Genomic DNA, 22,648 nt, shown 5'->3' with positions numbered 1-22,648 from the left:
CCCTGAAACAACCCAACCAAAAAAGCAGAAAACACTAAAGGTGAAAGAGGAGGGAGGGGAATTCAAAGAAGCTGGGTACAGAGGACCAACAGCGGCAGCCCCAGTCCCAATACACACTCTCTCGCACATACACATGCTACCTGGGGACAACCGCCGTATTAGTGAAACACCAAGAAGCGGAATGCCGAAAAGCGGGGCCCTACTGTATGTAGTTACAGCATCTGAATTCAGAAACTATTGAAAAGTTAGTTTGAGAAGGAGCAAAGTGCAACTCTGAATTCTGCTGATATTCTGTCCTATAGTGTTTTTTAAACTTTTACTCAAGGACTCTGGGATGGAGCACTTAAGGGGAGGGGTCTGGGGCCTTAACAGTAATATTGCCTTGTCCTATCCTATGTTACGCTGAACAAGGTCACTGTGAGTAAATGCCGGCCACTAGTCAACCACGCCAGAAAGGAATTTTTACTTGAATTCTAGGCTTACTGTCAGATTTTTGTGATTCCATGTGTTCCGTGGGGGAGGGGTGATGAGAAAATTATGGAACATGTCAGTTTTGACCCAATTTGTATACTGGGCAGGGACATGTATAGACGAAATAGGGTGAAGAATTAGAAACATGAATCTCCAAAAGAGGTAGTCCTTGAGAAGCCTGTTGAGGTTTTAAGCACCTGAATTAGTCTCACAACCAGGAAGGGCAAGAATCAAAGCTCCAGGTGAATGCCTAAGGCCCACGTGGGACACCTGCTGCATTTGACCTCAACCTAATTTTATGTGATCCCAGAGATCTCCTAAAGCTACTCCATTCTTCTATCAGAGTTCCTTCCTTCCTGTTCATTTCCTGATTTGTCCTTGCTTTTTTATGTATGGTTTATTGGTTTTTCAATTTTTTTCAATAACAATACATGACTCGCAACAAGCATGAATAATAAAAGGAGGAAAATAGCAGCAAAATATGTCAAGTTATAATACCGCTAAGAAAATCAGACATAAGTTTTTAAAGAGAGAGAAGAAAGAAAAAAATAAAAGAAATAGATTGGGAGGGAAGGGGTTGGAAGGGAAGTAGAAGGGAGGGAATAGGCTCCCCCACATGGTGTACTGATCATGCAAACAGCTCCAAGTAGAGTTCCCAGATCTCAAGAGTATTTATGTTTTGTGCCTCTGAATAAAAGTAGCACTTTCATATGCTGCAAGGGAAGAAAGCCCGCCCCCCCATTTCAAAACAATTGGAAGGGACAGTATTTTATTCCTGGTTGTTGTATTGCTAAATGAAAAGAAGTTTTTACCTCAGCTGTCAGAAAACAAAATGTAAGGCTTCTGTTATGTATATGTGTCTAGAACGTTGTTGTACTAACATCCCTTCTCCAGGATTCTTAGTTGAGAATAGCCACATCAACCCCAGTGGAGCTTGCTTTTTAATAGATCTGCATAGGATTGGAAGTTCTAATCTAAGGTAGCCATGGTAAAGATTGAAGCAGGGGTGGTGCTTGTTCTGAATTAGCTAATCCAAAATATTTTTGTGGCTGGCTTTGCCTACCACTGATGTGCAACCCCTTACAGATTACCCCAAGATAATGCAGTCCTTGACAGAAAAAAGATCACCCACTTCTGGGCCGAGGCATCAGTAATCAATATGTCTTAGGCTTTATCTTGTTCCATTCCCATCCTGTTCTCTGCTTTGCAGAGGGGTTGGATGGTGCTAATGCTTGGCTCCCTCCCCTCTAATTATCAAGTGGTGTTGATGCCATATGTTCTGGAATAAAGTTGCTGCCGATTTTTATCCCAGGCTTAAATTGGTGCCTCATGCTCACTAATAAGTGGAAGAGGCACAGCTATATTTTTGTTGTTTTATTCATAAGTTGTATTGCTAAATGAAAAAAGATCTACTTCTGTTTCACACTTCCTAGTTCAGTTTGCTGTCTATAAATCTTGAGATCCATTGACTGTCACCTTTTTATATGTCTGATGCTGGGTGTTTGTAACTTACTCTCATCAGACTCACTGTCTGATTTTCACTTAATTCCCAGAAGGCCATCTATGTTACCTCTACTGTTTCTTGCTGCTCAAACATACCCCACATCTTTTACTTTGCTCATCTTATTTGTCAGATGATCTGTGGTGATATTTCAGGCAGATGGGTTACGGCCCACAGCTAATAAAGTCATGGGGGGGGGAGCTTCTAGGAGTACTCCACCCCTTCTTGAAGTCACCCATTCATCTGCTACCTCAGCAGAAGGCAGCAGGCATTCTTTACTGGCTGGACCTTTTTTGTCCCAAACCTTTTCTGGAAACTTTATTTTCTCTTGGACTGAGAGCCATTGTTATCTGTGAGGACTGAGAGTCAAACAGCTGCTCTTTCCAAGTCAATTTCATCCTGCAGAGGCTCTGATTCAGTAGCATTTATGTTGCTTGCACTCCCTGTGAATGTCATCCAAAATCTGTTGGGCAGTACCCATGCCTTTTGCACTAGAAAATCTGTATCTACTTGGGGCAGAAACTGTGAAATTAAGGATTTCTGCTTAGCTGCTTACGCACATGTAAGGATACCAAGGAACATAATGTATTGAGTCTCCACACATTTTAGACTTTGGGGAAGGACCATAGCTCAGTGGTAGAGCATCTGGTTTGCATGTAGAAGGCGCTAGGCTCAATTCCCAGCATCTCCAGGTAAGGTTGGGAGAAATTCCTTGCCTGAAATGCCAGAGAACCGCTGCCAGTCAGGGTAGACAACACTTAGCCAGATAGACCAATGGTCTGACTCAGTATAGAGCAGCTTCCTATGTCCCTACGATTTGAAATAAGCCTTCTATTGGCTACAGTAGATGGCTTTTCCCAAGCCTTATTGCAGCGGGGGGAGGAAGGCCCTCTGAGGAGTCCCAGGGAAGGCCTTGGCAGGTGCACCTGTGGTGCTGGGTTGGCAACATTTAAACTAGAGCATCCTGGGAGGATGTTAGTAGTAGTAGGTGATTTAGGCCCCTCTACATTCTTTTATTAAACATTAAAAAACTTGTACTTCCTACAGATGTGGCTTTCAGGTGCAGTGTTCTTCATTGCATTGTTGGTACTTTTTTTGTTCTTTATGAGAGGATATAAGATTTCCTTTTTTGGGAAGGTTTATTTTTCTGTGATTCTTTTCCACTCCTAAATTCTGAACTTGTATAGTTTTGATATGCTCCATCTGTTTAGAGTGTCACCAGAGCACGGTCATGTTTACATGTAATGCCAAACCATGGTTTAGCACTATGAAAATGACCCTCCATTAACCTGAGTTCAAGTGTTGGGGTCACGTGCTCCTTGTGTGCTTGATGGCCTTACAGGTTCCTTCCAACTCTACTATTCTGTGATTCCTCCCATGCAGCTGGGAGGAAAACTTGTGCTGAGTTTACTTTCACTTTAAAACAACCTTTGCTTAGCATAGTGTGTGAACCAGAGACCCTAATTTAAAATAAACAATATTTTAAAAAGCCAGCTTCATAACCCATGGCTCAAAGTTGGCTTGTTCAGCAACTAACCATTGGTTACATTTGCTCATCAGCCAGACTTTCTGACTCACTATGAATTTTGTTAATGAGCAGTGTGCTCGTACATGCTATGTAATCACTCCTGTTTTGCTTCTTCCCTGATAAGGGCAGGATAAACAAATGAAAAGTCCTGGGTTCTAGGTACATCCAAACCAGACATCATTGTTTGTTGCTCACTAACAAGCCACAAACAGCAAGCAAACAGCTAATCATGGCTTGAGGCTAGCTAGCAATTTATTTATTATTATTTGATTTGGTAGGGAGCAATGAACCACAATCCCATGTTCAAACATAATAGAAAGTCAAGTCCTTCTGGTCTGCTATCCCATTTATGCCAGGGAGGCAAGTAGGAGCAGTCAGACGTTTATTTTATTGGTGACAGTTCTATGCCACCCCATAATATGGGATTTCTCTGGGTTGCTTAAAATAAATAAGTAAAAAAATAATTTAAATAGAAAATAAAACAAATTCAATTTAAATATAAAAACACCTCACTACAACTTCAAATTTAAAACACAGCTGATAGTGCGGGGGGCGGTCTGACTTACTGTTTTGTGTGAACACAGCCTTTGTTTTAAACCAGGATCAGACCTAATGGTAAGCCAAGGTTTATTTATTTTTTATTATATTTATTAGTCACTTTTCTCATATAGAAGTGACCCAAAATGATTTACATTCAAGATGGTTTGAAGTGAAACTAAACTTGGCAATGTCCTACTCCCAGCCACATGGGGGCAGGAAAGGAAAGCATACAAACTTACAACACTTTGCTCAGGCTTTTGGAAACCTGGCCACATAGTACTAAACCATGGTTTAGCATTACCTTGGACAACTCATAGGCAATGACTCTGACATAATGTGATCCTTTTTCTCATTGTTGAAGATACTTTTTATTTTCAGTGTTGAATAACCCATTACTTTTTTCTCTCAGGTCTCCAAAGAAGAAAGGCATATTGTTAAACCCCTCTATGACAGATACAGACTTGTGAAACAAATGTTAGCTCGAGCGAGCATTACTCCTATTCTTGTGAGTAGACGATCTGTTTTTCATACATTTTCTAACTGATTGATGTTTACTTGCCCCTAAAAATAAGAATATGCCTTGCTCTATGTTTCCCTTCTGGAGACATTTGCTAGTTCTTATGCTAAAGATAGTTGTTTCAAGGCTAGGTAGTGATTGTTTTTTACCCGTAACCCTATCTTTATATGGTCCCTTGATTTTGATCTTAATATTTTTAGAGGCTTTTGTTTTTATACATTTTAATAGTATTGTTGGAGCAGTTTTTGGTGTTTGCTGCTTGGGCGCCTTCGGGAGGAAGGGTGGGAAATAACAATAATAGTGGTTGTAGTCGTACTTATGTGACTGAATTAGCTCCAACTCTCAAGAGTTCTGAAGAGATTATTTAACTTGTTAGCTACAGCAAATGCTAAATGTATTCCTTTGCCTGCATTCATCAATATTTGTTATATCAACCTTTGTTTGAAGTGACTATCATTTTTTTTAAAGCAATAGTCTTTACTTTGTAAAACTAGACCAGCAACTTCATTCCATTTGCAATAGCTGGCACTAGGACATTGGTGGCATGTAAGATTTAGTGTTATCACTTGTTTGCTGGGAACAAAAAGCCTGAAGACAGATGTTGTCTAGGTTCCAGTGTGCTGTTTTGCCAATATAGAAAGGCATATAAAATGAAACTGCATCCATGTCCTAAAGATAAGTTGAACTAAATTGAAAGCAATGTATTTCTTGTATATTTACCATCTTGTCATGCATATTTTAGGGGTCACCATCAACCAAAAGACGCAGTCAGATGTTACAACCTATCATAGAAGGAGAGACAGCCCACTTTTTTGAAGAAATTAAGGTATTTTGCCTATCCAAAGACAACAGTGGTCCTATCTATGAGTGAATAGAGCATGTACACTTGAACGTCATTGCAGTGTATTTATTTATTTATTTCATTAAACTTATAGACCGCCCCATAGCCGAAGCTCTCTGGGCGGTTCACAAGAACAAGAAAACATCAAAAAAATACAATAAAAATGTAACAATATAAAACACATTAAAAATTTAAAATGTTAAAAAGATTAAAACAATGTCAGTGCATACTAAACATATTAAAATGCCTGGGCAAAGAGGAAAGTTTTAACCTGTCACCGAAAAGATAGTAACGTTGGCGCCAGGCGTATCTCCTCTGGGAGGTCGTTCCACAGTTTGGGGGCCACCACAGAAAAAGCCCTTTTCCGCGTTGCCACCCTCCAAGCTTCCCTATACGTAGGAACTCGGAGGAGGGTCTTTGATGATGAGCGTAGTGTACGGGCAGGTTCATATCAAACCACTAAGTATCACGTTAATGTCCACACATCTCCACACCTCAAATTGTAACAAAAATGTAAGCTATAATGTGTGTGCAGAATCAATGTCTATTCTAGTGGGACTACGGGTAGGTAGTTGGAATACTTAATGTTTGTTTTAACAACTATTTTATTTTTCAGGAAGAGGAGGAGGAAGTTGATCTGTCATCAGAGTTCACAGATCTCTTAAAATCTAATACCCAAATGCAGTCTGTTATTGCTAGTCCAGTTGAAAACTCAGAATCTGATGCTGAAGAGAGTCAAGAGAACTTAACTCGAGAGCTCCGTCTGTCTGGTACTCGTGCAGCTTCCATGTATGTAAACATGACCATGTCTGCACCAAACAACAAATGTAGAATTTTGTAATCAAAGTAGTGGTTTGATACTTTTTAAACAAATATTTGCAGATGGTGTGGGGTGTGAGGTGGTGCATGAAAGGGAGGTATTTTCATGTAATGTGTCAGTGTATCAGTTCAGCCAAATTGTTCTACTTGCCAAGCTTATTTCAGGAGTGTGGAGCCTATGGGCCAAATTTGGCCTGCAAGCCTGTTTTCCCCAAAGCATGCCAATCTGCCCCACACTCATTGTAAGTGATATTAGGTGCGGGTCTGATAGAGATGTGAATAGATCAGCTGCACATCACACAGCCATTTTCCATAGGAGGAATGCCATCATGCGGGTTATAGCTTGACCTATCGTCCGAAGGCAAGAATGTTTCTGAAGTCAAGACTAGGGGTGTCAGGCCCCTCCCACTCTCCAGTTCATTCTTGCCTTCATACCGAACAAGTTTGATATTGATAGCGTAGCTTCTAGCTAAGTCATTTGTGTATTTGTCTGACAGGGTGTGGAAGTTTTGTTGTCTGTGTGTTTCACACTTCCCTTCCCTCTGTCTTGTTTTTCACATCGTTTGTTTCGTTTTCCTGGGGAATCCTTGGGGGGGGTTCTCCCTTGCCCGGGCCGTTTTTCTGCCTTTTTCGGCTCTCAGAGAGACCGCGGCCGCGGTTTTCTCTTCTCTCAGGCGGGAGCTTGCGGCTGCAGCTCCCGGCCTCTCCACACCGCTTGTTTTCGTGCCCGTTCGAAGTCACGTCCCCCACAGGAGCCTGCCCTTGAGGCTTCCTTTTATCTTTTGTTCCTGGCCGTCTGGGTCGCCGCCTTCCCGGTACGACCACGCCTTTTTCCGTCGCGGCGGTTTATGCCTAGAGCCTGCAGCTGCGGCTCCTCATACTATCACTGCCCCGCCTCCCCCAGCTCGCTCTGCAGCAGTTTTAAATCTCGCCGCGCCAGTCGCCCGCAGGCTGCGGCTGCGGCTGACTCAGTCTCCCTAAGCCTACAATCACTAGGGGATTCTCCTGGCTGTCTTGCCTCTCTGGCAGACTCTTTTCCCTGGCTTTTACAGCCGCGATCGAGCCTTTCAGCCCCGCGGCTCCAGAGCGTCTCCTTTTTAAATTGGAGGCCGTTTTTTCGTTCGCTGGTGCTCCCAGGGGACCGCCATTGCTTCTTCATCTCCACAAGCCTTCTCTGATTGGTCAATTTTTCCCGCTCCTTCTGCTAGCCCATTAGTATTGCAAAGGGGGGTCTCTATTCCACGGGCTATGGATAGCAGAGCCCAGGCCTTCTGTCAGCTCCCACTGTGTGACCTGCCCTTTGTGTGTGTGTTCCAGATAGGATCCTATAGTCTTCACAGGTTCCTCCATTAAATCTGCTACTGCTGCTGGCCCTGGCAACTATTCGATTACTGCTACTATCTGAACCAGTATAATCTCTTCTCTCCACTGACTGTGCACCTGTGACTGTTTCATTAAGACTATTAATACTACACTGACTGTGCACCAGGCTGATCAATCTTAGTGTGCAGAGGCTCTTGCTACTATACAAGATTCCTTTATTAAATCTGCTACTGCTGCTGGCTCTGGCAACTGTTTGATTACTGCAACTATCTGAGCCAGTACAATCTCACTGTGACCGTTTCATCAAGACTATTGCTACTGCACTTGCTGTGCACCAGGCTGTTTGATCTGTACATTCTGCCCCATCCGTGGCCGTGTACCAAGGCTGTTGATACCATACAAGGCTGTTTGAACTGTACATTCTGCCCCATCCGTGGCCGTGTACCAAGGCGGTTGATATTATGCAAAGCTGTTTGAACTGTACATTCTGCCCCATCCGTGGCCATGTACCAAGGCTGTTGATACCATACAAGGCTGTTTGAACTGTACATTCTGCCCCATCCGTGGCCGTGTACCAAGGCGGTTGATATTATGCAAAGCTGTTTGAACTGTACATTCTGCCCCATCCGTGGCCATGTACCAAGGCTGTTGATACTATACTAGGCTGTTTGAACTGTACATTCTGCCCCATCTGTGGCTGTGTACCAAGGCTATTGATAATATACAAAGCCGTTTGAACTGTACATTCTGCCCCATCCGTGGTCGTGTACCAGGCTGTTGATGCTGTGCAAAGCTGTGCAAATATTACATTCTGCTCCATACTGTACCACACCTGCAGATACTGTGCCAAGATATCTGGACGTGCATTCTGGTTATGTACTAAGACTGTTCATAGTGTACATTCTGCCCCATCGTGGCAGTGTACTTAGCCATCAGCCAGTGCATTCTGCCCCAGTCGTGTGCCGTGTACTGAGCCTGTTCGGGTCTGTACATTCTGCCCCATCGTGGCAGTGTACTGATACCCATAGAAAATATAAGATGGCGGAACAGTGCATTCTGCCCCATTGTGGCAGTGTACTGCTACCCTTAATATATATATGATGGCAAAACAGCCAGAGACAACCCAGGCAACCATGCTGAAACAACAGCCAGAGACAAACCAGACGACCAAGCCTAAACCACCTAAGGCGGTCAAACATAAGCATGCTAAAGCGGTTGCCAAAACTAAACATCTTTCCAGCCACAGCACAACCAAGCAGCCTCGCTATGTCTCTGTTCCAGTTCCAGAGGGGTCAACCCGTGCACAGCTAACTACCCTCTTTCATTCTCCTGCCGCTTCCTTTCATGAGGAGGACTTTCCGGGTTTTCCTGAACAGCCAACAGTCACCCAACCCGGGGCTTACTCTTCTTCACTACCTGTAGGGCCGTCCGCACTTCTGCCTATCCAAGAGCAACTGTCTACATCTCCAGGACTGCAGCTGTCCCATGAGTTCATTTCACACCTTCTAGGGCGTGCTGTTGTTTCTCGCTCAGAGACAGTCACCATCACAAGTTCCCGCTATCCCTCAACACAGTGGGGACCAATTTGTACACAGTGAGACGAATCCTTCATGTTCTCCAAATCCGTTTGACATTGCCAGGGGCAGGTTTGTTGATGACGTCTCTTGTGCGGAGGAGTCCGCATTTGCGCTGCAAGACGAAGGAGACGACTGGAGTGACCATTCGGAACATGAGCAGGATACATCGTATCGCCTCTTCGATGCCTCAGATTACCAACCTCTTGCGTACAGAGTGCTGAACACCCGTGCCAGATCCCATCGCTAAACTGGCCAAGGACGAATGGTCTCACCCTCTACAAGCACGCCGATTTAATAACATTGCGGACAGACTTTATCCTTTGGCCCCGGACTTTACTACCAAACGGGCCGTCCCTGGCAGAGACGAGCCAATTTCCAGCTTAGTTTCCAGATCCCTCTTGCCAAGGGAAGGAGAATCTCATTTAAAGGATGCCACTGAGCGGAGACTGGACTTGGCCTTACGCAAGACTCATAGGCCACCGCCTTTCCTATGCGTGCATCTACATCAGCCTCTATTTTCGCCAGGGCAGCGATGATGTGGTTGGATGACCTCATCGAGGATTCTAATCCAGATCCTGTTTTTCTGTGCAGATCGCTTATAAAATTGTGCAAAACAGCTGCTTTCGTGGCTGACGCCACCTTGGACGCGAATCAGCTAGGAGCACGCGCCATGGCGGCTCAAGTTGTTGCCCGATGGACCCTCTGGCTTCGTCACTGGCAGGCCGACTTTACTGCCAGAGTTAATTTATCATGGGCACCTTATGCCCCGGGTCATTACTTTTCGGCGAGGAGGCACTAAAGGCAGTGCTTGTTGACCCTAAGGACACTCGAAAACCTGTCTTGGCCACCGTCAGAAACATCGAGCGCAGACCTTTTAGACGTTTCGCTTCGTACTGCACGTCTCAGCCCCTTCGAGGAACGCGGCCTGGGGGACGAGGCCGCGAGTTCCCAACATATGATTTCTGCTCCTCCAGAGGAGGCTGGAATAGACATTTCCAGGGTAGAGGCCCACGGTTGGCTAGTTAACTTCGACAAAAGCCATCTACAACCAACCCAACGTCTTCAGCATCTAGGTGCAATGTTGGACACCCTGCAAGCGACTGTGCTCCTGTCACCAGATCACATAACGGCTATCACAGACATCACAAGATCTCTGATGCACAAAACATCTGCAGACGTCATGCTTCTCGCCAGGGCTCTCGGAATGTTGGTGTCCACCATCCATATTGTGCCATGCTCTCGAGCTCATACTCACCAGCTACAGTGGGCCTTACTACCGTTCCAACACGACATTGCCAGCTCAAATCTCGAGCAATCCCCTTGAGTCCCACATGGCGCTTGTCATTCCGCTGGTGGACAAGGGTACAACATCTCACCCAGGGCACTCCATTCAGAGAACCCCACAGGACTGTCATTACCACAGATGCCAGACTCTTTGGCTGGGGAGCCCACTGCAACTCCCAGTTAGTTCAGGGAGTTTGAAACACAGCAGAGCAAACTCGAAGCATCAGTTGGCTGGAACTAAAGGCTGTCCACTTAGCTCTACTTCATTTTCAGTCTCTCTTCCACTTGGACCATGTCCTCATTCGAATGGACAACACGTGTGCCAAATCTCATTTAAACAGACAGGGAGGCACCAGGTCCCGACCTGCAGAACCTGTCTTCCTTCATATTCGACGGGGCAGAACAACATCTGCAATCCTTGCAAGCAGAACAGCTAAGAGGAATTTGGAATGTGACAGCAGACTGGCTTAGCAGACAACAGGTCTTTCCGGGAGAATGGAAGCTTCATCCGACCGTTTTCCATCTTCTCCAGCGTCGTTTTGGCGCCTTCTCAGTCGACCTCTTTGCCTCCAGTCGCAATTGCCAGCTACCCAGGTACTTCGCGCGATACCTGGACACGACAGTGGAAGCGGTGGATGCCCTATCGCTAACCGTGGCCGAATGGCCTATTGTACGCCTTCCCTCCAATACCACTGTTAGCCAGAACCTTGAGGAAGGCGCGGTGCGAGAGGGCCAAACTGGTTCTGATAGCTCCATATTGGCCCCGTCGACCGTGGTTCTCGGATCTCCTTGCCATGTCAGTAATGGATCCATGGACACTCCCGGTCAGGCCAGACCTCTTATCCCAGGGTCCAATATTGCATCAGGATCTCAATTGGCTCAAGCTAGCAGCGTGGCTTTTGAACGGGGACATTTGAGATCGGCTGGCCTGTCTGATGCTGTAATTGACATTATTTTGCCCTCGAGAAGACCATCCACTGCTGGTATTTATCAACATACTTGGGTGGCATTTTCCAGGTGGTGTCAGACTCAGCACCTCGATCCTTCACAGGCTACAATACACAGGTGCTGCAATATCTTCATAGGGGCCTCATGATGGGACTCAGATCCAACACATGGCGTCGACATGCGTCCACTCTGTTGTCCATTCTCTCAGTGCCCTTCACTGGTGCCCCTATTGCCTCACATCCATTCATCAAATGCTGCCTCAGAGGCACTACCCTACATTCACCGGCTGTAGTTCACCGTTTTCCCTCATGGAGTTTGTCAAAGGTGCTGCAGGCTTTACAACGCCCTCCGTTTGAGCCCCTCAGGACTGTGCCTTTACATTTGTTGTTATTCAAGGTCCTGTTCCTGATCGCGATCACTTCTGCTAGACGAGTTTCGGAACTGGGCGCATTGTCTTCTGCTCGCCATCTTTGTGTCTTTCACAAGGACTCTGTTGTGCTGAAAACTGATCCTTTCTTCCGTCCCAAGGTCAATTCAGTTTTCCACTGCAACCAGGACATTGTTATTCCTTCATTTTGTCCGAATCCTACCCATCCTCTCGAGAAGGCTTGGCGTTCGTTGGATGTCCGGAGGGCTCTCAAGACCTACCTGTCCAGGACCCAGGAGATTCGACGAACCGAGTCTTTGTTTGTATCCTTTCATCCAAGGTCTATGGGGCATAAAGTAGCTAATTTCTCCTTATCCCGCTGGTTGCGTGCATGTATTACTTTAGCTTATGAGTCTCTTAAGCTTCCGGTTCCAGCTAGTATAATAGCTCATTCCAGGAGGTCAGCGGCCACTACGGCTGCTTTTGCTACCAACGCTCCTGTTGCTGATATTTGCAGAGCTGCTGTTTGGTCTACCCACACTCGTTTATAAGGCATTATAAAATAGACCGTTATGCCTCTGCTGATGCCTCTTTTGGCAGGCGAGTGTTGCAACAGGTTCTTAATGATGATTAGGATGTGGGTGGTCCCTCCCTGTTATGGGTTGCTTTGGTACATCCTGCATGATGGCATTCCTCCTATGGAAAATGGACCATTGGTCTCACCTGTGATTTTCATAGGAGGAATGCCATCACGACCCTCCCAGTTGGAGGAAATTTGGATGCCTAGTTGGAGGATACCTAGATTTCTTTTCTACGGTTTTTATATATTCCTGTTACGCTATTTTATTACATTCACTAGTGAAGTCGAGACTGCTATTAATGTTATATCACTATGTTAGAGTCATGTTATTCTGAATACTGTTATTGTATTATGTCTTTGCTGGTAGGCCAGTTGGCCCTTTTTCCTGCACTTTTAGATATCTCTCTGGACTCGCTGCGAATGAACTGGAGAGTGGGAGGGGCCTGACGCCCCTAGTCTTGACTTCAGAAACATTCTTGCCTTCGGACGATAGGTCGAGCTATAACCCGCATGATGGCATTCCTCCTATGAAAATCACCCTTCAGGTGAGACCAATGGTCCAATCCCTGCAGAAAGCAGTTTTGTGAGCCCTGTGCTTGCTGCTTTGTCAAGCTCAGGGCTGGCAGCTCTTTGTGCTGTGATTACCAAGCACCCAACAACCTGCTGGCTCTTGGGTATTTGGGAAGCACTGAGAAAGGGACTTTGACAGATGGGTGTGACAGCCCTCCTATTATTTATCCAGTGTCATAATGGCATCAGGTAACAACAGGTAGGCTGGGGACAGATAATGATCTGGCCTATGAGGCCAGAAAGGTTCCTCACCCCTGGTCTGTGTACATCAACTGCAAGAGGCAACAGCTAAAGCACTTGCTTGATAAAGCACCCAGACAAATTTCTGAGTAAACATTTATTATCTTCCCAGTGTTACTGCTTCATTAATGGAGGGAATATCCATGATGGTTTTGATGACCCAGTGCATTTTTTACAATGTTATAGGCCTGAATTATTGGAGCAACTTTGGAAAGCCAGAGCTGAAAAAAAGAAATTGCGCAAAACTCTAAGGGAATTTGAAGAAGGATTTTATCAGCAGAATGGAAGGTTAGTTGAATATACACTGTTAATGGAAATAATGAGACAAAAAAGGTACATGTGTGTTGATGAAGGCAGTAATGCTAGTAATGTGCTATGTGATACTAATTAAAACACACAACATGACAGTGACTGATTCACATGAACTTTACTAAGCGAGGATATGTATGCTCTGTGTGCTCACACACAGCCCCGTCCCTCCTCCTTCTCTTCTCCCTTTGTGCAAGGGGGATGGGGAACCTGGAAACGGCAGCTAATCATAGCTTCCCATTATGTGCAAACTTGGAACTATGGTTAATGGCTTCCAAACAAGCCAGGATTAATAAGTCAACTTTGAACCGTGGCTTTATATCATAGCTTGTTTGGAAGCCATTAACCATATGTTAATTTAATTCAGAAAGGGAGAAAAATGTTTGCTAAAGTTGGACAAAGCCATTTCCAAGTTTGCTCATAATGGAAAGCAGCAGTTCCCAGATTTGATGTGTGAATGCAGCCACAGACTATATATTTTGTTAGAATCAGCAACCATTCTAATAGTTATTTCAACTAAAATTCATTTAAATAAAAATAGCCAATTAAAATGTTTTCCATTCATTTCTAGCCATTTATTCCAATTCAGCAAGAAATAGATTCTCTGTAAGAGGCTGAAGGAGGCCTGGGATTTATGACATAGTGGTTAGAGGCAATCCCTGGGGCTGATGGGAGTTGTAGTTTAAAAAAGTAACTTTTCCAAGCTCTGGATTCACATGGTGGTGATGAAATGCCTTGTGCTACCATTTTACTACAGTAAATTTGTTAGTACTAGTTAATATACATTTGCCATTTATGAAGGAGTCGGAGTTGGAGTCGGACAGTAGAAAAATAGGAGTGGGAGTCAAAGGTCTGGCGTACCGACTCCACAGCCCTAGTTAGAGGGTTTGAGTAGGACTTGGAAGACCAGGTTTCGAATCCCCACTCAGCCATGAAGCTCACTGGGTGACCTTGGGCCAGGAACTGCCTCTCAGCCTAACCTACCTCACAGGGTTGTTGTGGGGATTTAATGAGGAGGGGGAGAACCATATACACCACTTCGAGCACCTTGGTAAACACTGTGATATTTTTACATTGATTTCACTGGAATGTGGATAGTGTCCTATGCCACTCTTACATTTAAATGGGTTAATTTTTTTATAATCAATTTGTACAACCTTATGAAGAATACAGTAGGGCCCCACTCATACGGCAGGTTAGATTCCAGACCCCCGCCGAAAAGCAAAAACCTCCAGAAAGTGGATCAGCTGTAGCACGGGGATCTGGAACCAAACCTGCTGATTGCACCAGAGGAGGAGAAGATCAGATCTTCCCCTCTTCCGGCACGATTAGCTCGAGCAGGGGAGTCTGATCACGCCAAAAGAGGAGAAGATCAGCTGTAGTGAGCTCCAGGCCCCCCTCCAGCTGATCACGTCGCTGGCGCCGTATTAGCGGAACGCAGAGAAGCAGGGCACCAAGAAGCAGGGCCCTACGGTAAAATGAACGGCAGACTGTTAGGAGTAAAGTGCTACAGATATATTTTCTTGTTGCCTCTTCAAATAGGATTAATCCATGCAATAAACAGCTATTACCTATTATAGCTGAATGGACCTTACATTTCCAGAAGCAATATACCTCTGATCACCAGGTGCCTTCCAGGATTTGGAAGTTTGTACCTCTTTCATGAGGTACAAGCTTTTGCATGAAAATGTTTAGAATGAAGCACTGGGTCAAGAATTACAGAATGTGGTGTGGACTGCACCACCTCACAAGTTCACCAATATAACATGAAAAACCAGTAGCTTGTGTGCATCCCCAATCTATTTCAAACTAGCAAAGTTGGTCAGGATTTTTAAATGTTGCATGGGCTTTATTTTTTCCAGAAATGTTCAGAAAGAAGATCGTGCTCCCATGCTTGATGAGTACAGAGAGTACAAGAAAGTTAAAGCCAAACTGCGGCTTCTTGAAGTCCTTATCAGCAAACAAGATTCTTCAAAATAAATATAATTTTTCTTCATAACAGTGAAAGGTTGTTTTCCTGTGCTATTCATAGTACTGTTAGGTGTTCACCTTTGTGTTGCGCTGTTGAAAGAATGCAGTTTTTGTATACTCTATGGTGCCACATTTGAAAGGCAAGTAGGTCCTATCTAGAAAGCTAATGAAAAAAAATGACTGCTCTGTCCAACTTTAGCAAACATTTTCGTTCTTGTTTTTAATTTAAAATGAATCTTCTTCCCAAAAGACTGTAGAACCAGAATCATTCAAAAACTCTGGACCTGCTAACTTCGTTTCATCTGCATATTTGTTAGTGTTATATTGAACTCCTCTGTTGCCTTTTTATGATGGGGAACAATGGCAGCAAATCTGAAGAACACAAGCATGTTCTTAAACACCAAACTGAAGTGAAATGCCTTTCAAAGGACTGCTATGGAATAACTTTGTTTTTCAAATGACATTTGTCATGTAAGAGAATAGTTTATAGTCTGTAGATATTGCAACTTTAAAGCTCCTTGCGCTTCAGTTTCAGATGACAATGGACAAACCAGAAAGTGACCTTGCTTGTTGTATTTTTAAAACTTGGAAAAATCTGAACATTTATATCACATATTGCCTATGAGACTTATACTACTGTTAACATCTATCAATTTATCTGCTAATGGTGATTTAGTGTGTAATCTGAATTGGATATTGCATCTTACCTTTTAGGGGAGAGTGTCAGTGCACGGATGCGTAAAACTCAGAAGGCTTATGTCATTTATATAACGCTGCTGTATCTGAAATAAGCATTTCTTATAAAGGGCTAAAATAAAATCATTAATGTGATGGACTTAAGGTGGACAGAGCCAACTTTGAAAGAAGCTTCTCTGCTATGTCGCTATTGTAGAAATGGAAGGAAAAGTGACTTAATATTTGTTGCATTCAGCAGATATCAAATGGTTCTTGCATGATGAAGCTTCAGAATTGAAACATTTTTGGTGATGTACACTTTGCCCAGTATATATGGCATTAGTCTTTAATGGTCCCCCCTCAATAGATTTGCATATTCTGAAAGGCTTTGTCCAGGCCTTCCACGGGCATAGTATGTGCACGTAGAGGAATCACCAAAGGTCAGAGCCTCCTTTTTCACTACCTGTCTTTATGGCATGTGTCTAGCACTGTATCCCAGACCTTTACAGACAGCTTGATGAATTGTGTCTCAGTGTGAGAACACTGAATGGGGAGGAAGAGGGCTCTGTTACGGAATTCCTTTGCACGTGGGTGCTGCACCTGTGGCACAGCCAGACTGAGTCCTAAATGTTGAAATTGGCGGGATTTGGGTGCCTTTTGTACCCAAATTTTGTGCTGTGGCCATGTTTTTATATGTGCTTATTTGCTGCATGTGTTATGAAAAGCTAACATCAACACCAGGTATTGATTCTCATTGCTTTCTGAAAGACCAAAAAACAAATGTATGTGAAGTAAGTGGCTAGCATGTAAATTCATCGGGTTGGTGTGTGAACATGGAATAGATAGAAAATATGTTTTCAATATTCCATACTTGCCCGTTTGCTCTGTCTCTGTTCTTACGGCTATTATAGGCATGTAATTTTGGAACCCAAGAGCGCTGAGATGAGTTTATATTCTGATGCTTTGCTTTTTTTATACAACTAGGTTTTTAGTGGACCGTAGTGAAATTGCAAGGTTGGAAATTAATCTGGAGATAATCTGTGGCTTTTTTTGGCTTCATTGTGCAATGTTCATTTCAGTTTCTTTTCTATCTGCAGACACAGGTGCATCCAAATATTGAAACTTATGTGTACTGTATAGTGTTGTACATGAATGTTTTATATACCACATGCAAAATGTCAATATGCACTATTTAAATGTTTTAAATAATATATTCCTCCTTTATAATGCTTAAATCTATATGATTCCAATATTTTTATAAAGTGAGTGATCAGACTGGTTCCACTTCAGAATAACAGCTGCTTGTGTGTGTTATGCAGTGTTTGGCTGTTTGTTCAGTATCGTAGCTAGCATGGCATCAGTTATGCTAAGACTGTGTGTTGTGCCATCCTTATTGAGCAATAAATGGTAGCGTTAGACATTTTGTGATATAACATAGTTTTACTTTGGTATAAGTAAAAACTATATATGTGGATATATAGATATATAAATATATATAAATAAACCAGATATAAATGATTGCTATGTCTGGCATTTCATTGTATAGATTTTTATAATAAAAGGATCTTTTATTGTCATACTCTATTGTGTTTGTGTTGTGTGTGTCATTTTCCGCTTCTAATCGGCTAAGGCTTTTAAACAAGATCCTAACAGTGTTGGTTTGGGGTTTGTTTTTTTTGCTAGATAGGGCTGGAGGACATTCCTGATTAGGGATGGCTCCTCCTACTGGTCGTGACAAGCAGGGTCTAGAAACTTTAGTCTCCTCTCTTCAGAGCAACGGAGTGTGGCTAGCCGCAGTGCTTCTGCAACAGCGGCAGCCACTTTTGAAGGGAGACTCACTTCTTGCTCCGTGGAGCTGCTTTTTTGCCACACTCGTGCTGAGCGGGATCGCGGGATCCGGCTCCCGCCCTTTCCAAGGAGAAGAACCAGTAAGGTGTGTTGCCTGGGGGTATCTACCCCAAAATTGGATTGTGCACGGCAGCAGGGGTTTGAGCTGCGCCCGCTATGGCGGTATGCCATTGCAGCGGTTTCCTGCACTTTTTTCCTAAGTGCAGAACAGCTGTAGCCGCCACTTTATGGCTTCGCCTGACTCTTCCTCGTTCCCCCACCAAGACTTCTGTCACACAGGAGATGTGATGGATTCTCGTGAGCTACCAGCGCAAGGCTCAACAAGCTATCAGCCTGCACTCTCCCCAACCCCAAGCGGGGGCAGCGGGGGAATGAGTATTCCTGATGAAGGTATGGATGTTCCCCCCCCCATTCTCAGTTTCTCAAGTTCGTGTCTGGGGTCAAGGAGTTTATCTTCTTTGAAATCAGTGGCCCCATTCACCATGCTCTTAAAAGTAAGCGGGGCAGGCTCTCAAGCAGGCGAGCCTATAAGGGAAAGCGGAGGCATAGATGTCACTCTAGCGACTCACGCAGGGAGAGGAGATATAGCAGTTTGCCATAGTGCTACAGCTATACCAGATCCCCCTCTCATTCTACCCTAGCTATCAGCCGGGGTGGTACATCCCCTGACATCAGCCTGGGTGACATACTCCCATTCCCTGTCATATTGTGCAGTGGGGGAGGGGGTTCAGGTAGTGCCCATGGACAAGGATCTCACTGGATGCAGTGGACTGGTAAAGGGCGCTATGAGTTAACAGGACTGATCAGATGCTCAGACACACACATACCCCACACCCACTATTGTCCAGGGGTTGCAGATACAAGGACAGTTGCCCAAGTGGTCTATGACCAACAGGGGGCATTGTCTGATTTGGATGATTCCCCTGAACCTGACAGGGAAGAGGGGGAGTCGTCGGGAAAGGATCTAGAGGTGACCCAGGCGCAACGTAGGCTCTTTGCCCTAGAGGTTTTTCAACCCCTTCTTCTGAAGGCGTACAGAGTGCTGCAGTTCTCAGAAACTGAAGGGGGAGGCGATGCCCATGCCCAGTCGAATTCAGCGGGAGCTAAAAAGGCTTTCCATCGATTGGTTGGAAGCTGGTTATTGTCAGGCTTTCGATGATGTGTGGGATGCAGAATGGGCGTTCCCATGTAAATCAGAGCTGCCTGCTAAATAAACAAAGAAGCATTTCATGTTTGCAGCAAGGATCTTAGTCTGTCTTGGTTAGATGTTATATATATTCCCAGGATATTAAGGGGCCTCCCCCTGGGGGAGATATCCTACATGAAGGAGACATACAAGCCAGGGATACTCGGAGCTACAAGCTATATTTGGAGAAAATCCAACAGATCTTCTTTTGGGAGCCATTTTGTGAGATCTCACCCTTTGAGCTCCTCCAGCAGTTTGCACCCAGTTTTCATGGAACCAGAAATCTGAGGCTGCTTGTGTTCTAAGTTTTCGGGGGATGAATTGGAATCAGCACCTGATATTTTACCCTGGCTCCTTGGCTCTGGCCAGGCAGTTTTCCCGGTAAAACCCAAGCCCTTGTCCCAGTTCCTGGCCACAGGGCATAAAATAAAATTAAAATGTTCCATTTTGCTCCTGCCAAACAGCCCGCAGTGGTGGTTTATTTTCCTACACCCCTTCAGTACTGTCTGGAGGGCTGAGTGGGTTCTCTTCATGATGTTTTTGAATTGGTCTAGCTTTCCCTGGTTTCTGCCTTGATGGTTGATGTGAGGCCCCTTTACCCAGAGGTTGTCAGCTGGAACAAAGGGTGCTTATCAAGATTTTTGGGGGGATTAGAGTCATAGAATCATAGAGTTGGAAGGGGCCTTGTAGGCCATCGAGTCCAACCCCTTGCTCACAGCAGGAAATCCACAGCTAGAGCATCTCCCGCAGATAGCTGTCCAGCCTCTGCTTGAAGACATCCAGCGAAGGGGATCCCACCACCTCCCTAGGCAGTCGGTTCCATTGCCGAACTGCCCTTACTGTCAAGAAGTTCCTTCTAATGTCCAATCTGAATCTACGCTCCTGCAACTTAAAACCATTAGACCTAGTCCTACCCTCTGGGGCAGCAGAGAACAAATCTGTACCCTCCTCTATGTGACAGCCCTTCAGGTACTTAAAGAGTGTAATCATGTCACCCCTCAGCTTTCTCTTCACCAGACTGAACATGCCAAGTTCCTTCAACCTTTCCTCATAAGACTTGTTCTCCATACCGGCTATCATCCTCGTCGCCCTCTTCTGAACCCGCTCTAACTTGTCTATATCTTTCTTAAAATGAGGCGCCCAGAACTGAACACAGTATTCCAGATGAGGCCTGACTAATGCAGAATATAGTGGGACTATTACTTCCCTTGACCTGGAAACTATAGCTCTGTTTATGCAGCCCCAAACCGCGTTTGCCTTTTTTGCCACAGCATCACACTGCTGGGTCATGTTCAACTTGCGATCCACTACAATTCCAAGGTCCTTCTCACACGCACTATTGCTAAGCCGGGTATTTCCCATCCTGTACCCGTGCATTTTGTTTTTGTGGCCTAAATGCAGAATCCTGCATTTGTCTTTATTGACTGTCATTTTATTAATTTCAGCCCAATTTTCTAGTCTATCCAGGTCCCTTTGGATTTTATTCCTGTCTTCCATTGTGTTAGCTATCCCTCCCAGTTTCGTATCATCCGCAAACTTCATAAGGCTTTCCTCCACCCCATCATCTAAGTCATTGATAAAAATGTTGAAGAGTATCGGCCCCAGGACAGAACCCTGTGGCACTCCACTCGAAACCTCCTTCCAGTCCGAAGCAGAGCCACCGACGACCACTCTTTGAGTACGGTTTTCCAACCAGTTGTGAATCCACCTGACAGTATTTCCATGTAGTCCGCATTTGACCAGTTTGGTAATCAAAAGGTCGTGGGGGACTTTGTCAAACGCTTTGCTGAAATCTAGATAGATGACATCTACAGCATTTCCACTATCTACTAAGCTAGTGACCCGGTCAAAAAAAGAGATGAGATTAGTTTGACAGGATTTTTTCTTGACAAACCCATGCTGGCTCCTACTAATTTATTTATTTATTTAATTAATTAAGCTTATATACCGCCCGACTAGCAACAGCTCTCTGGGCGGTGAACATTAAAAATACAATAAAAGATAACACAATATAATATAACGCAATGCAAAACTGTACAGTCTAAAATCAGATTATAATAGTTTAAAATTAACATGAATTAAAATGCCTCAGAGAAGAGAAAGGTTTTAACTTGGCACCGAAAAGATGATAGTGTCGGCGCCAAGCGCACCTCCTTGGGGAGACTATTCCATAGTTCGGGGGCCACCACTGAGAAGGCCCTAGATCTTGTCACCACCCTCCGGGCTTCCCTATGGGTCGGAACCCGGAGGAGGGCCTTCGTAGTAGACCGTAGTGTACGGGCCGGTTCATATCGGGAGAGGCGTTCCGACAGATATTGTGGTCCCGCGCCATATAAGGCTTTATAGGTAAGTGCCAACACTTTGAATCTGGCCCGGAAGCATATTGGAAGCCAGTGCAGGCGAGCTAGCACAGGTGTTATATGCTCAGACCGCTTGGTTCTTGTTAGCAGTCTGGCCGCCGCATTTTGCACTAGCTGTAGCTTCCAAACCGTCTTCAAAGGTAGCCCTACATAAAGCGCATTGCAGTAGTCCAGACGCAAGGTTACCATAGCATGTACCTCTGATGTGAGGTCCTCCTTACTCAGATAGGGACATAGCTGGGCTACCAACCGAAGTTGGTAGAACGCATTCCGGGCCACCGAGGCTACATGAGCCTCAAGTGTGAGGGAAGAGTCTAAGATGACTCCCAGACTACGCACCTGTTCCTTTAGGGGGAGTGTAACCCCATCCAGGACAGGGTATATATCCACCATCCGATCAGAGAAACCATCCACCAACAGCATCTCAGTCTTGTCAGGATTGAGTCTCAGTTTGTTAGTTCTCATCCAGTCCATTGTCATCTAGATAGTTGCCAATGGACTCTTTTATTATCCGTTCTAATATCTTTCCCGGTATTGAAGTCAGACTGACCGGCCTGTAATTCCCCAGATCTTCTTTTTTACCCTTTTTTAAAGAGCGGGACGACGTTTGCCCGTCTCCAATCCTCCGGCACCTCTCCTGTTCTCCAGGATTTCTCAAAGATGATGGCAAGAGGTTCCGAGAGTACATCTGCAAGTTCCTTCAATACTCTGGGATCCAGTTCATCAGGCCCTGGAGATTTGAACTCATTTAGGTTAACTAGGTGTTCCCTGACTATCTCCTTATCAATCTCGAACTGCAATCCCGACCCCTTACTGAGATTGCTACCGATGCAAGGTTGCACACTGTTCCCTTTTTGGGAGAAAACGGAGGCAAAATAGGTGTTGAGCAGTTCTGCCTTTTCCTTGTTATCTGTCAACATTTTCCCATCCTCATTGAGCAGCAGTCCCACTGTTTCCTTGGTCTTTCTCTTGCTTCGAACATATCTGAAAAAAAAAACCCTTTTTGTTGTTCCTCGCTTCCCTCGCCAGCCTCAGCTCATTCTGGGTTTTAGCTTTCCTTACGCTATTCCTGCAAGCCGGAGCCGCTCGTCGGTACTCTTCCTTGGTGATGCGTCCTTCCTTCCATTCTTTATACATGCTCTTTTTTACTTTTACCTCCTCCACCAGTCTTCCGTGTAGCCACATTGGCTTTT

At 44.7% G+C, this 22,648-nt stretch overlaps 1 protein-coding gene across 4 annotated transcripts in view; it reads left to right on the top strand.

The window, feature by feature from the left end:
- Positions 1-17,640, top strand: part of FAM13B (family with sequence similarity 13 member B) — a 99,844-nt gene extending 82,204 nt beyond the window's left edge. For all 4 annotated transcript variants that reach the window (XM_061617241.1, XM_061617238.1, XM_061617240.1 and 1 more), the window contains 5 exons: positions 4,450-4,545; positions 5,300-5,383; positions 6,015-6,187; positions 13,293-13,394; positions 15,278-17,640. In XM_061617241.1, the coding sequence (XP_061473225.1) occupies positions 4,450-4,545; positions 5,300-5,383; positions 6,015-6,187; positions 13,293-13,394; positions 15,278-15,395 (573 nt within the window). In that variant the 3' untranslated portion in view covers positions 15,396-17,640. The remainder of the gene's footprint in view (positions 1-4,449; positions 4,546-5,299; positions 5,384-6,014; positions 6,188-13,292; positions 13,395-15,277) is intronic.
- The last annotated feature ends 5,008 nt before the right edge of the window (positions 17,641-22,648 follow it).

Source organism: Rhineura floridana, chromosome 3 (assembly GCF_030035675.1).
Source record: "Rhineura floridana isolate rRhiFlo1 chromosome 3, rRhiFlo1.hap2, whole genome shotgun sequence".
NCBI lineage: Eukaryota > Metazoa > Chordata > Lepidosauria > Squamata > Rhineuridae > Rhineura > Rhineura floridana.
Note: the sequence above shows the minus strand (reverse complement) of the source record. Positions and strands in the feature narration are given on the sequence as shown.